Source organism: Salvelinus namaycush, unplaced genomic scaffold (genome assembly GCF_016432855.1).
Source record: "Salvelinus namaycush isolate Seneca unplaced genomic scaffold, SaNama_1.0 Scaffold4, whole genome shotgun sequence".
Taxonomy (NCBI): Eukaryota; Metazoa; Chordata; class Actinopteri; order Salmoniformes; family Salmonidae; genus Salvelinus; species Salvelinus namaycush.
In genome coordinates this window covers 92501-109190 of record NW_024061007.1, presented here as the reverse complement: position 1 = coordinate 109190, position 16690 = coordinate 92501, and the positions used below count along the sequence as shown (strand labels likewise).

The 16690-nt window shown below is 40.4% G+C and overlaps 2 protein-coding genes across 2 annotated transcripts in view; one reads left to right on the top strand and one right to left on the bottom strand.

Annotated features, from left to right (window-relative positions):
* The window catches only part of LOC120041005, a 220468-nt gene that overhangs the window by 166456 nt on the left and 37322 nt on the right, over positions 1-16690 (bottom strand). The window lies entirely within an intron of this gene.
* Positions 12539-16690, top strand: part of LOC120041020 (tripartite motif-containing protein 16-like) — a 10781-nt gene continuing 6629 nt past the window's right edge. The window contains exons 1-2 of the mRNA XM_038985988.1: positions 12539-13182; positions 13601-13696. Of these exons, the coding sequence (XP_038841916.1) occupies positions 12586-13182; positions 13601-13696 (693 nt within the window). The 5' untranslated portion in view covers positions 12539-12585. The remainder of the gene's footprint in view (positions 13183-13600; positions 13697-16690) is intronic.

Sequence of the window (16690 nt, the reverse complement as noted above, 5' to 3'; positions counted from 1 at the left end):
ACTGAAGCTGGAGACTCATATCTCCCTCACTAACTTGAAGCATCAGCTATCAGAGCAGCTTACAGATCATTGCACCTGTACATAGCCCATCTGTAAATAGCCCATCCAAATACCTCATCCCAATTTTGTTATTTATTTTATTTATATGTATTTTTTTTTCATTCTCCTTTGCACTCCAGTGTCTCTACTTGCCTATTCCTCTTCTGCACATCTACCACTCCAGTGTTTATTTGCTAAATTGTAATTATTTCGCCACTACGGCCTATTTATTGCCTCACCTCCCTAATCTTACTTCATTTGCACACACTGTATATAGACGTTTCTATTGTGTTATTGAATTGGTTCAAATACTAACACACATTCAGTTAATGGCTTAGTGATTACGGTAGTTGAACAGTTGGGTGTGTACTGGCTGGAATAATGAGCCTGTACACCCAGTAGGACCAGGAATGAAGAACGGTAGTGTAAACTGTAACTGTAACTGTAAACCTATGAGCCAACTGGCCCCGATGCCCTGTTTCCTAGGTTGAAGAATGTATGGCATTCTAGCCTTTAACTCACTGGCTATCACACTGGGGTTTTTAGTGTATAAAAACAGAACTTGAAGTAGAAGCTCAGGAAAGACAGGAGGCAGTGAAACCATCGTCCAATCAGAGTTATACGTTCAGAATAGAGAAATGGTGGTGAAATCTCAACTCTGAATCCTGCTCTGGGTCACTCTGGGAACTCTATGGGTTCAGAATCTACTAGATGGTGAGTTATCAGACTCATTTATAGTTCGTGTTATTGTCTTTAGATATTTTAAATATTCTGTGTCTTGAATGCCTTGAGTAGATATCCAGTTCCATAATTAGTATGTTATATAATGTGATAGAATACCACAACAGGTTCTGAGTGGAAGTCCAGTTAGATAATTAGTATGTTATATAATGTGATAGAATACCACAACAGGTTCTGAGTGGAAGTCCAGTTACATAATTAGTATGTTATATAATGTGATAGAATACCACAACAGGTTCTGAGTGGAAGTCCAGTTACATAATTAGTATGTTATATAATGTGATAGAATACCACAACAGGTTCTGAGTGGAAGTCCAGTTACATAATTAGTATGTTATATAATGTGATAGAATACCACAACAGGTTCTGAGTGGAAGTTCAGTTACATAATTAGTATGTTATATAATGTGATAGAATACCACAACAGGTTCTGAGTGGAAGTCCAGTTACATAATTAGTATGTTGTATAATGTGATAGAATACCACAACAGGTTCTGAGTGGAAGTCCAGTTACATAATTAGTATGTTATATAATGTGATAGAATACCACAACAGGTTCTGAGTGGAAGTTCAGTTTGACAATCTTTATCAATATGTAAATGTTCATATGCAATGGTCCTGAGTGGAACAATATTGTTTTTCTCATAATGAATCATTTAAAAGGAACAACATGTTTTCTCTCTCAGACGTGTCTGGTGCCGTACATGGCGATCTTCCTACCCAGGGCCAATCCCTCAGTGATGCGAACCTGATGTTTGAGGTTACACTTCTATTAGCCTGGTCCCAGATCAGTTTGGGATGTCTTACTGACAATGACCATCAAAGTCAGCAAGAAAACACAAACAGGTCTGGGACCAGGCTACACTTTAATGGGCATGTTGTCTTAAACTCTTTGTTTTTCCTCCGCTCACCCATATCAGCTCACTCCTAAACTTCTTTCTTATACATATGTTATTATCTACCCACATTTCACTGATCGTTAGTTTCTTTCCTCTCCATATAGTTCTTGTTGGGTGGAGTAGAGATCGACAAAGACAACAACATCATCTTGCTGGACCTGGAGATGGCATCTATGAGGCAGGGACGGACCTTCCTGGCTCGCATCAACCACAACATCCCCAAGACCCTCTCTTCCATGGAGCAGATGGTGAAGGACCTGGAGATGGCATCTATGAGGCAGGGACGGGCCTTCCTGGCTCTCATCAACCACAACATCCCCAAGACCCTCTCTTCCATGGAGCAGATGGTGAAGGACCTGGAGATGGCATCTATGAGGCAGGGACGGGCCTTCCTGGCTCTCATCAACCACAACATCCCCAAGACCCTCTCTTCCATGGAGCAGATGGTGAAGGACCTGGAGATGGCATCTATGAGGCAGGGACGGGCCTTCCTGGCTCTCATCAACCACAACATCCCCAAGACCCTCTCTTCCATGGAGCAGATGGTGAAGGACCTGGAGATGGCATCTATGAGGCAGGGACGGACCTTCCTGGATCACATCAACCACAACATCCCCAAGACCCTCTCTTCCATGGAGCAGATGGTGAAGGACCTGGAGATGGCATCTATGAGGCAGGGACGGGCCTTCCTGGATCGCATCAACCACAACATCCCCAAGACCCTCTCTTCCATGGAGCAGATGGTGAAGGACCTGGAGATGGCATCTATGAGGCAGGGACGGGCCTTCCTGGCTCACATCAACCACAACATCCCCAAGACCCTCTCTTCCATGGAGCAGATGGTGAAGGACCTGGAGATGGCATCTATGAGGCAGGGACGGGCCTTCCTGGCTCGCATCAACCACAACATCCCCAAGACCCTCTCTTCCATGGAGCAGATGGTGAAGGACCTGGAGGACCAGAGAGGGGCTATCCCTCTGGCTGCGCCCCGCTTTGAGATCCTCATCCTGGGCATAGTCTACTCTGCCCACCTGGCAAAGCTCCAGGAGAGAGAGGAGGACCAGGAGAAATGGGGAGAGGTGCTGAAACGTTTAGCTAATGTTACAGTCAACGAACTGTGTAGACCGGAAGCCATCACAACATTTACTTAGATTTGAATACAAACTGTTCATTAGCCTGATCCCAGATCGGTTTGTGCTGTATTGCAAAATACCATAGGAGTTGGCAAGACAACACAAACTAACCTGGTACCAGGCTAACTATTCATGAGTATAATTTAACATTTTGCCTCAAGAAGAAGGGGAGGTGGGTGAAGTTATGGTGTGTCTCTCTCCAGAATGCATTCAGATGTAGGAAAGTGCCCATTTGGCAATGTCTGATTTCTGATTGTCTTAACTCACCATGTACACCACTGGCCACACAAGTCAACAAAGTCTGTTTTTACATCCATTGCAAATGATACCAGCCCGCTGGACAACAGCGCAACAGGCAGTTCTGGGAAACAGATGAACATTTCTGAGAAGTCACACCGCTAACGTTGTCTTGACATACAGTACCAGTTAAAAGTTTGAACACACCTTCTCATTCAAGGGTTTTTCTTTATTTCTACATTGTAGAATAATAGTGAAGACATCAACTTTGAAATAACATATAATCACATATTAACCAACAAAAAAAAAGTGTTTGAAAAATAAAAAACATATTTTGATTTGTTTAAGTAGCCACTCTTTGCTCTGATGATGCTCTGCAGGATCTATTAGATGTACCTATATAACTATATCATAGCTTAATAATAGGAGCATAGAGATGGTAAAGAGCTCTCTGCTTTAAGGAATAAAGAAGGCATATTGCTGTGCACATATGGAGGAGTGAAACTATAGTTTCACCCAGGGGCGCCGTCATGGATTTGGGGCCCCATGAAAAGATATCACATTGGGCCCCACCACCACACCAACCCTGCACAACTGCTGTAACCACACACCTCCAGAACACAATCCACCCATTCAAAGATTTAAATAACTCTACCTTTGCAGGCTTGCAACTCTTGTAGTCCAATATTTACTGTAGGATATTTACTGACAGTGAGCTGTGAAGGTATAACACAGACAACATTCTGCATACAGTGGAATTCACTATTTGATGAAATGTGCTAAAAGCCATCTTTTACAGTCTAAATGTCATTTTAATGGGACAATTCTTGAATGGAAAATTCTCTTAACGTTAATGAATAACTTAAAATAAATATAACTTAAATATACCTTATAACCTCTTCAATTAAAATAAATGAACTTTATCATCTGGAGAATGATATAACAAAATAATAAAATCAGCAGCAGATATTTTAACTAAGTATACATACCAACGAGACAATAAGCAGCTGTAAAAGTGGAAATGGAAAACAACATGGAAAAGAAAAGGCCTGATGGTGGCGCTAGAGGAAAGGTCAAGAGGTCACCAAGTCAAAAGGTTTCTTCCACTTGGGGTCTTGATTGTGAACATATTTTAAGACAATCCAGCCATTACTTTGAGATATATCTTGTTCTCTGCCTGTGGGCCTCGTGTGTGTAGTGATCCAATATCCATAGCCCTGCCATTTAACAGTTATCACTGGCCCTTGCTCAGCCTTACTCACCAAGAGCCCAGCTTCCTTGCTAGCAAAGTCACTGATCAGCTTGTTTTTCAGCATCCTCACTTTGTCTTTCTGTGCACCTTCTCTCATTTGCTCCATCCTCATTGGTTCTGCCAGAACTGTCTTTCACCTCTTCCTCCACACCCTGACAAAACTGTATCACTTGAAGAGATTCCTGGCTCTGTAGAGTACATGACTCATATGATAATATATCCTATAATATACTACCATTTGTAATAACAACCAACATGTCAGTTACTACCATTCTGTTGACTTGGATTAACTGAATGCACCACGGAAAAAATTAAACAACACTGAATCCTGCAGAATATTGACCCAAATTACCTGCAGTAGCGTATCACCACCACTAGATGTCAGTAAACGACCATATTTCAGTCTGCATCAAAGCCATGGAGACATTTGAATTTGATTTGATTTCACCTTTATTTAACCAGGTAGGCTAGTTGAGAACAAGTTCTCATTTACAAATGCAACCTTGCCAAGATAAAGCAAAGCAGTGCGACAAACACAGAGTTACACATGGAATTAACAAGCGTACAGTCAATAACACAATAGAAAAAAAAGAAAGTCTATGCAAATGGCGTGAGGAGGTAAGGCAATAAATAGGCCATAGTAGCGAAGTAATTACAATTTAGCAGATCAACCTCTTTGGGCTGCAGGGGCAGTATTGAGTAGCCTGGATAAAAGGTGCCCATTTCAAACGGCCTCGTACTCAATTCTTGCTCGTACAATATGCATATTATTATTACTATTGGATAGAAAACACTCTCTAGTTTCTAAAACCGTTTGAATTATATCTGTGAGTAAAACAGAACTCATTTTGCAGCAAACTTCCTGACGGAAGTTGGAAAATCTGAATTCGATGCTCTGTTCTAGGGCCTGCCTATAAATGTGCTCGATATTTATTAGTATACATGCACTTCATACGCCTTCCACTAGATGTCAACAGGCAGTGAGAGAAGAAATGGAGTGTATGACATCATCTGAGGTCGAATAAAAGCTCTTGGCATGACGTGACCCCAATTTACTGTTTTCTGGAACGCGCGAGAAGTGACCTGGTATTGCCTTCTGTAAAGCTGTCGTTATAGACGACTAATATCTCCGGCTTTGATTTTATTTGATAAATGTGACAATATCATCGTAAAGTATGTTTTTTCAATATAGTTTTATTAGATTATTGAAATTTTTTCGGGACGTTAGGCGTGTTGCTTTGTCTGCGTATGTTCAGGAAGGAGAGGTTCGCGCCACTTTGCTAGCTTTCCGTGCTAATTGACTGGAGAAGAGGACATTCTAAATCCAAACAACGATTGTTCTGGACAAAGTACCCCTTGTACAACATTCTGATGGAAGATCATCAAAAGTAGGACCCATTTTATGATGCTATTTCATATATCTGTCGAACATGTGAACTAGAAGTTTGCGCCCAAATTTTGGGCACTCTCTCGCTATAACTAAGCTGGATGTCGTAATGAAGTTATTTTTAGAATTCTAACACGGCGATTGCATTAAGAACTAGTGTATCTATCATTTCCTATACAACATGTATTTTTTAGTAACGTTTATGTATAGTTATTTGGTCAGAATAGTTGAGTGTCATAAAAATATCTGCACATTCTGGGAAAAAGATGCTACGTTAGCACAATGTATAACTTCTCACGAGTCACCATCCCGGATCCGGGAGCACCCCCATCAGTAAAAAAGCTGACTAGCATAGCCTAGCATAGCGCCACAAGTAAATACTAGCATCTAAATATCATGAAATCACAAGTCCAAGACACCAGATGAAAGATACACATCTTGTGAATCCAGCCATCATTTCTGATTTTTAAAATGTTTTACAGGGAAGACACAATATGTAAATCTATTAGCTAACCACCATAGCAAAAGACACAACTTTTTTTTCCCACCATTTTTTTCCTGCATAGGTAGCTATCACAATTTCGACCAAAGAAAGATATAAATAGTCACTAACCAAGAAACAACTGCATCAGATGACAGTCTGATAACATATTTATTGTATAGCATATGTTTTGTTAGAAAAATGTGCATATTTCAGGTATAAATCACAGTTCTACATTGCAGCTGCAATCTGAAATAGCGCCGAAGCAGCCAGAATAATTACAGAGACCAACGTCAAATACCTAAATACTCATAATAAAACATTTCTGAAAAATACACAGCATACAGCAAATGAAAGACCAACATCTTGTGAATCCAGCCAATATTTCAGATTTTTTAAGTGTTTTACAGCGAAAACACAATATAGCATTATATTAGCTTACCACAATAGCCAGAAACACAAGCCATTTACCAGCAGCAAAGGTTAGCGATCGTAACAAACCAGCAAAAGATATATAATTTTTGACTAACCTTCATAAACTTGATCAGATGACAGTAACATCAGGTATATATACACTTATGTTTTGTTCGAAAATGTGCATTTGTATGTTAACAACATTCTAAAGATTCAGTACATCGTTTGACATGTTTCTACTGACTGTAACGGAACGTTTGGACATTTCGTTACGTTATAGTGGTCGCGCTTTGAGACTTTGGTTAGGGTGTTTGGTAAACAATTTGAAAGTAGCTAATTTTACATAAATAACGGACATTAACGAACAAATCAAGCATTTATTGTGGACCTGGGATTCCTAGGACTGCATTCAGATGAATTCATCAAAGGTAAGGAAACATTTATCATTTATTTTCTGGTTTCTGTTGAGTCCAACATGGCGGCTAATTTGGCTATTCATCTGAGCTCCGTCTCATATTATTGCATGGTTTATTTTTCCGTAAAGTTTTTTTGAAATCTGACACAGCAGTTGCATTAAGGAGAGGTATATCTATAATTCCATGTGTATAACTTGTATTATCATCTATATTTATGATGAGTATTTCTGTTGAAACGATGTGGCTATGCAAAGTCACTTGATGTTTTTGCAACTAGTGAATCTAACGCCTCAATGTAACTCAGATTTTTTTTATATAAATATGAACTTAATCAAACAAAACATGCATGTATTGTGTAACATGAAGTCCTATGAGTGTCATCTGATGAAAATAATCGAAGGTTAGTGATTCATTTTATCTCTATTCTGTTTTTTGTGAAAGCTATCTTAGCTGGAAAAAATTGCTGTGGTTATTGTGGTTTTGTGGTGACCTAACATAATCGTTTGCAGTGCTTTTGCTGAAAAGCCTATTTGAAATCGGACACTTTGGTGGGATTAACAACAAGATTACCTTTAAAATGATATAAAACACATGAATGTCTGAGGAATTTTAAATATGAGATTTCTGTTTTTTTTATTTGGCGCCTTGCACTTCGACTGGCTGTCGATCCCGCAGCAATAAAAGGTTAAGTATTTAGAACCTAATCCAAGCCAACAGGATATATGACATCTGTGGTGATTCAGGATCATTGAGAGTATTGAGAGTACCTTAATCAAATATGATTAGACAGGTGATTTTTCTAAAATCCATGAGTTCAGACAGGGAGACAGTGAGACATTTAGTCAATATTTGGAAACAACCCATATTTGATACTGACTGTTATAAGAAAGAGCAACAGACAGATAGAAGGAAGGGCAGACGCCCTCCCCGCACTGCTGAGACCTTGATGGTTGGGGAGTAGCATGAGGAGAGAAGAATAGGAGTGACACAGAATGAGAGCTTAGTTGGTTTCAGGAACTAAGGTGTTAAACCCTGAACCATTGCCTAGAAAATTATTCTGCACAACAGGCCGAAATAGTATTATTGACTAGTGCCTGCGAAATAAGACAGGAGAGAAAGGTTACTATTTACACAGACAAGCACATAGGCATTTAAAACCATACACAGCAACACAGATACATCTTAAAGAAGATAAGATACTTGACAGAGAATGGTTACAGGATAGCCAAGAACGAATGCCCCAGTGTCAGGCCCTGGCCTTAGTTATCTTCGTTTTCTTTATTATTTTAGTTAGGTCAGGGTGTGACATGGGGGATGTTTGTGTGTTTTTGTCTAGTAGAGGGTGTTTGTAGTGTCTAGGGGGTTTTGGTAGAGTTTATTGTGTTCAGTGTAGGTGTCTAGGTATGTCTATGGTTGCCTGAGTTGTTTTCAGAGACAGCTGTCTATCGTTGTCTCTGATTGGGAGCCATATTTAAGGCAGCCATAGGCATTAGACAGGTTGTGGGTAATTGTCTATGTCTAAACGTTAGTAGCTTGTGTCTGCACTTTCGTTTTGTAGCTTCACGTTTGTTGTTTTTGTTAGTTTTGTAAAAGTGTTTCGTGTTCATCTTCGTCAATAAAAGGGAAGATGTATTCGTATCACGCTGCGCCTTGGTCCTCTCTTCCACAGAAAGACGATCGTGACAGAATTACCCACCATACAAGGACCAAGCAGTGTGTTAAACAGCAGCAGGAACAACATACACTGGATTCATGGACTTGGGAGGAAATACTGAGAGTTGGACATGTGGAAAATGAAAGGGATGATCCTACAAGATAATGTCAGACATAAAGATAATTTACTAATCTTACCTAAGTCATTGTTTAAAAATGCGGCAACATTGATACATGGGCAGAGGGGTAGGTTAGGACACTTTGTGGCCTATTGGATAATAAACTTTTTATTTTATTTTTCATAATAGATAAATATAACAAATGGGTAGAAGCGTTCCCAACTTACTTGGCGGACATGATTATGTTAACTAAAATATTAGGTCAAGATATTATCCCTAGAGGTGGTTTACTAGGATCTATTTCTTTAAATAATGGAGGACATTCTAGATAATCAGGTATAACAAATAAAATGACAGAGTTAGGGACCAGAACAAGTAGGTCTGAGCTGTCTTATTGTGGGAGCCATATTCCTAATACACCATGACCCATCTGAGAATGCAGAAGGTGGTAACTTGACCCATATTGGAGAAGATGAGGATTTTGTATTAACCAAGCATAAAATATCACTTAATCTGGATAAACAGGAAGTGAGAGTAGAGATGGGGAAGGATGTCTCAGTTGAGTTCTATGTAGACCAAATGGGGTCTCTGACCCCTTGGCAGTCTAGAACTATGAGCCTTTATGGAAGATATCTGTGCAGGTCCCTGTGTAGTTCATGGAAACAGGTCACAGCTCACACCGAGATAGAGGGCTATATAAATCCACATGCCCAGTATGGAAGAAGATGGAGTATAGTGAAGGTGAGGGTTTTTGACTGTAATCCGGAGCAAGGGAAGTATTACATAAAGGTAAGAATTTCCATTTAAAACGTAAAGAAAGAGGATCTAGGGTTATGGTATGTTGGGTTTGATCAGGTTTCGGTTGACACCATAGTACTATTCTGGGTAGAAGAGGTTAGGGCCGGTGATAGTTCTACAGCCCGCCAGAATACAAGCAGAGCCCCTGACAAAACAGATACTGACCGTGGAGTCATCCAGAGCCAAGGTCCGGTGCGGATAGTTCAGATGAAAGATCTTAAGGAAGTGATTGAGGTGGAAACTGGTTATGGGGATCCCAACCTATGGTTAGAATGGATTCAGTATAAAGCCAGATCAGTAGCGAAAGAAGAATGTTAGGCCTACGCTACAGCAAAACTTCAGTTGACACCATCCCCTTTCCACTTGATGGAATGGATTCACCCAGGGGAATGGCCTGTATGGTAAAGCTGTTCATGAAGGCAGGGAAGCCTGACAATGACAGTTGCATTGATCTGCATTATCTGTATCCCCGTGTGTCCATTTACATCCAGACTTACCCCTTTCACAGCTGCAGGAGGAATATTATTATTATATGGCTCGATGCATCACACACGGATGGGACGTAGGGGAAGTAAGAACATGCAATAGGACAGAGAATGTTACAACCGACAAGACAATGAGGGACCTGATTGGGTGGTTAAGTCCGAGGACTTTAGTAAGATAAAAAGACCCAGGGGGGATGTCTGGTGGTTGTGTGGAGGTATGAAGCTGTGACAAATTGGACAGGTATTTGTGCACTAGTGCAGTTCGGCATGCCCTTCACCCTTATTCGACATAAAGACCTAGTGCCAGATAGAAGAGCAAGAAGGAGTGCTCCGTCTGGATCTTTTGACAATAAAGTTTACATTGATAGCATTGGAGTTCCAGGGGGGGTGCCTGATGAGTTCAAAGCTAGGAATCAGATATGGGCTGGCTTGAAATCAAGCATCTTCTGGTGGTCAACTCTCAATAAAAATGTAGATTGGATCAATTATATCTACTATAACCAACAGCGTTTCATCAACTATACTAGAGAGGCGAAAAAAAAAAGGTTAGCAGAACAAACAGCAGCAACTAGTTTGATGGTAATAGAATAGCATTGGATATGTTATTGGCTGAAAGGGTGGTGTGTGTGATATTCGGAGCAGAATGTTGTACATTCATCACTGATAACAGACGGATCAGTGACCAAGTATGTAAGTTGGAGTGGACTGACACCATCAACTCCTTCTACATGCTTTAATCTATTTGGCAGCAGTCATTGTTACATACAGTATAGAACACCGTCTTGAAGACATATCATTACATACAGTATAGAACACCATCTAGAAGACATATCATTACATACAGTATAGAACACCATCTAGAAGACATATCATTACATACAGTATAGAACACCATCTAGAAGACAGAGACATATCATTACATACAGTATAGAACACCATCTAGGAGACATATCATTACATACAGTATAGAACACCATCTAGAAGACATATCATTACATACAGTATAGAACACCATCTAGAAGACATATCATTACATACAGTATAGAACACCACCTAGAAGACAGAGACATATCATTACATACAGTATAGAACACCATCTAGAAGACATATCATTACATACAGTATAGAACACCATCTAGAAGACATATCATTACATACAGTATATAACACCATCTAGAAGACATATCATTACATACAGTATAGAACACCATCTAGAAGACATATCATTACATACAGTACAGAACACCATCTAGAAGACATATCATTACATACAGTATAGAACACCATCTAGAAGACATATCATTACATACAGTATAGAACACCATCTAGAAGACATATCATTACATACAGTATAGAACACCATCTAGAAGACATATCATTACATACAGTATAGAACACCATCTAGAAGACATATCATTACATACAGTATAGAACACCATCTAGAAGACATATCATTACATACAGTATAGAACACCATCTAGAAGACATATCATTACATACAGTATAGAACACCATCTAGAAGACAGAGACATATCATTACATACAGTATAGAACACCATCTAGAAGACAGAGACATATCATTACATACAGTATAGAACACCATCTAGAAGACATATCATTACATACAGTATAGAACACCATCTAGAAGACATATCATTACATACAGTATAGAACACCATCTAGAAGACATATCATTACATACAGTATAGAACACCATCTAGAAGACATATCATTACATACAGTATAGAACACCATCTAGAAGACATATCATTACATACAGTACAGAACACCATCTAGAAGACAGAGACATATCATTACATACAGTATATCCTAGATGACATGTATAAATCCTTACTTTATATTTGCTGTACCACTTTCCATGACAGTAGCCTTATTACTGGTTAGGGTTACTGCTGCTGGTACAGTGGAAGAATGAGGCATCACAGTACCTGTTACACCACTGTACTAACAGGACCAATTACACACCAATAAACACACTGTAATGTAAAGAGTTACATCATTCTCAATGATCAGTCTATACATCCAGTATTCATTTCACCTACAGTACATTGTATCCATTTCAAGTCCCCCCTCCCCCCATTGTAGCTAATTATCTAGAACACATTGTACAGTTTTACAACCACGTATGAGTTATTATGGACGCTTATAGTTAGTATCACAGCATATCAGTTTAAGACATTACAACATTCATTAAAAGCATTATAGATATGTACTTCATAGAAACTGTTACCCTTTCTATATACTAACCACTCTATTTCATTTATTCCATATTAAGTGTCCTAACCTGGGAACTAAAATATTTGTCTCCTCAACTTTGCCTGCAGTTTTCTCTCTCTCCCTCCCTTCCACAAACCCCTCCCTCTCTCACTCCCTCCCTCCTTCCCTCCCTCTAACCCCAGCCCTCTGGCAGAACCAGGAAGTCCCTCCCCTTCACAAACTCTCTTCTGAGGAAACGAAACTGATCAGAGTCTCTTTGTCGTCTGTCTGTGTGAGAGTGAACAACCGTCCAAATGGCTCAACAGGGAGTTCTGCTGGACCAGGACCAGTTCCGTTGTTCTGTCTGTGTGGATCTACTGAAGGAGCCGGTCACCATCCCCTGTGGACACAGTTACTGTAGGAGCTGTATTGAGGGCTGCTGGGATCAGGATGTTCTGAAAGGGGTCTATAGCTGTCCTCAGTGCAGAGAGACCTTCACTCCAAGGCCTAATCTGAGGAAAAATAACATGTTGGCTGAGGTGGTGGAGAAACTGAGGAAGACAGGACTCCAGGCTGCTCCACCACCTGCTCTGTGCTATGGTGGACCTGGAGATGTGGCGTGTGATGTCTGCACTGGGACCAGAAAGCGGAAAGCCCTCATGTCCTGTCTGCCGTGTCTGGCCTCTTACTGTGAGACTCACCTCCAATCTCACTATGAATCTCCTGCTTTGAAGAAGCACAAGCTGGTCAAAGCCACCGCACAACTACAGGAGAAGATCTGCTCTCATCATGACAAACTGCTGGAGGTTTACTGTCGTACCGATCAGCAGTGTATCTGTTATCTGTGTACAATGGATGAACATAAAGGCCATGATACAGTGTCAGCTGCAGCAGAGAGGACTGAGAAACAGGTAAGACCAGAACAACTTGTTGGTGACTGTCTGATAAACAAAGATTTAAAGATACAGTAGGAACTAAATCTGTTTGAATATGAGATCATTCAAATGAAATGGATCCAAAAATATGAACACAAACCTTGAGTATATAGATATGTTGACCCAGATTCTCCAAATGTATCACCATTTTCTAAAGTCAAACACTATTATCATTCTGAATGGCCTTTTATGAGTCCAAAATTCAGTCTCTTCCCCTTGATACATGTAGGCCTACCATAAAAACTATAATCATTCACATAGCAACATAATATCATATTGTAAAGGGACTTCCTCAGGATTGTAGACCTTCCTCTCTATGGGTCCTACATGACTATACTATTGATCTACTGGACTAATAAAGCTTGATAGCTCATTGAAGAGTGATTCTCCACAGAGGCAGCTGGGGATGAGACAGCAGAAGGTCCAGCAGAGATTCCAGGAGAGAGAGAAGGAGCTGAAGGAGCTCCAACAGGCTGTGGAGTCTCTCAAGGTGAGTATTGTTGACCAGAGGAGACACACCATTTCACTTCTCTCCTCCAATCAGAGAGAGAGAGAGGGGCCCCTATCCAATCCCACTGACCCCACTGTTGGGATCAGGCTGTCTGGACCCCTTTCAGAGAATAGACTGTTTAATGTAACCGACGGGATATAAACCCAGGTCTACCGTGGGAGAAACCAACATCTTGACCGTTACACCAAGAGGACATTCCCTATTGGACCGACACTGATTTAGAAGTAGCAGGCGGGGCTACCTCATCACATAACCATGAGTAACCATGACAGACTCATGTCCTCTATACATTAACATGGAGCTCTCTCTCTATTCAATTCAAAGATCTTTATTGGCATGGAAACATATCTTTACTATGCCAAAGCAAGTGAAGTAGATAAACAATCATGAATGAACAGTAAACATTACACAACATTTATTTTCAAAAGAATAGAGACATTTCAAATGTTATAATTCAAGTGCAAATAGAGTGAGTCGTGCGCCAGACTGAGTTCTGGAGGTGAAATGGAAATGAATGAGGGAGAGTTAAGTGAGGTAGAAGGTGTGGTGAAGAGTTCAGAACCAGAGAAGTATTTGGTCATACGAGATTTGACTTCAGAAGAGTTACAGGGTGTGTTGAGTGGTGGTGTCCCGTCCTCCCAGGTCGTTGGCATGGTGCAGGAGCAGATAGGGTCAAAGTAGTGGAATGGGGTAGTGGGTTTTTAATGAGTGTAGGGTTAGTTGTCATGGTGCAGGAGCAGATAGGGTCAAAGTAGTGGAATGGGGTAGTGGGTTTTTAATGAGTGTAGGGTTAGTTGTCATGGTGCAGGAGCAGATAGGGTCATAGTAGTGGAATGGGGTAGTGGGTTTTTAATGAGTGTAGGGTTAGTTGGCATGGTGCAGGAGCAGATAGGGTCAAAGTAGTGGAATGGGGTAGTGGGTTTTTAATGAGTGTAGGGTTAGTTGGCATGGTGCAGGAGCAGATAGGGTCAAAGTAATGGAATGGGGTAGTGGGTTTTTAATGAGTGTAGGGTTAGTTGGCATGGTGCAGGAGCAGATAGGGTCAAAGTAGTGGAATGGGGTAGTGGGTTTTTAATGAGTGTAGGGTTAGTTGGAATGGTGTTACTTAGTATTATCATAATTTCCCCTTTTTCTGATTTTGTATCACAAAGTACAATAGATTTTTATTATAGGCCAAATGGGGGCGATAATACAACATATTGGATGCCAACCACCGTTAAACTCCAAAGAAGAAGAAACGTTATATTATGTCTATGTACAGTGTTGTAACGATGTCTCTCTCTCTCTCATTCCATTACTTTCGTGGTAGTTGGTTGTGTGGGTCTCTGGTTATGAATGGGGTGCTGACAGACAATCGTTGATGGATATTTATAGAGCTCTGATCAGGACAACAATTGATTACAGGTGTATAGTTTATGGAACAGCAGCAAAGACTTGTCTTCAGAAGCTGGACAGAATCCAGTATATAGCTTTAAGGATATGTATTGGTGCATTTAAATCAACATCTGTATGTGTCTTACTAGTGGAGGCAGGTGAGATGCCTTTGGATATACGGTGTAATAAATTGTCATTAGCTTATTGGGTTGAAAGGCTGTGAGGTTGAGCATCCCACTGCTACTGTTCTCGATGACTGTTGGGAATATACTAGTAGACAAGGCAGTGGTTTTGGTTGGACAGTTGTAGGTATCAATGTCATTATGGAGATTTGAGAGAATGGGTGTAGTAGTGAGATTCTGCTGGGTCCCAGTCCATTCAGGTGTGGAAGGAAATTAAATTGTAGACCAGTTAGCTGAAAGAGCTTTGAAACAAGATATAATTGATATTAATGTTCCACTGGGTAGAGGTGAGGCCAAATGTAAGATCAGAGCCATTTTGATAGATGTGTGGCAGAAGAGATGGGACTCTGAGAACAAGGGACGGCATTTATATGTCCTCTAAAGGTCGGTGGACCAAGGATCAAAGGTCAGATTAGGAAGGAAGAGGTATCCAATTTGTAAGTCGCTCTGGATAAGAGCGTCTGCTAAATGACTTAAATGTAAAATGTAAATGTACTCTGGTGTTTAGGACATTGTACATTGAACTGGTCCTTACATCTGGTTGACAGCATGTGAATGGTTTGTGTCTGGAGGGTGTGGTCAATGAAACGGTGGAGCATGTGTTGTTATATTGTTGTAAGGATGTTGAAGAGAGGGAAAGATTGAAGTGTAGGGTCATTGAGGTTGGACGGGGTTGGGGGGTTTGGAAGGGATTTGGGGGATGGGGGAGGGTCTATTAGAAGTTGGTCTGTGAGGGTTTTGTGGTTCCTGAGGAGGGCTACTATTCTTTTTTTATTTTGGTTTTCAAGTATTTTCTGAATTTATTAAAGCCAAAGCTAAAGCTACCCTAAACAATTCAATATATCAGTCAATATATTTTCTCTGTGATTTGTTGTTTTCCCGTCAACCGTTCCATCGCATCTTAACCGTGTTACCGGGCGGGCACTAGGACCCGGGGGAGGCTGCTGCTGCAGAGGCTGCTGCAGAGGTAGTGACGTCAGTCCTACTTGTAGCTCATTGTGGTCAACGTCAGCTGTGGCTCGAGACTGCTAGCTAACGGTTAACAGAGAGGAAAAGACTCTGACAGGACACTTTCATGTAGATAGGCTATGATGGCAATTTGTGGTAAGTTACAATAGAGAGAGAGACTTTTCACTACTATAGACTTTGGTCATAATCAAAACTTTGTTAACCAATACGTTTGTATGTGAGTCTGCCGGTAAGTTACAGTGTAACAGACGTTGTGAGCTAGCTAACGGTAACGTTAACGGTGTCTTTTAAATTCCACATAAGTTATGTGGCGATGATATCTAGTTAACGTTGTGTTTAATGTAGTTTTACTATCTGTACCAGGCTATAAATGACACAAATGATATCTAGATAACGTTGTATTTAATGTAGTTTTACTATCTGTGCCAGGCTATAAATTACACAAATT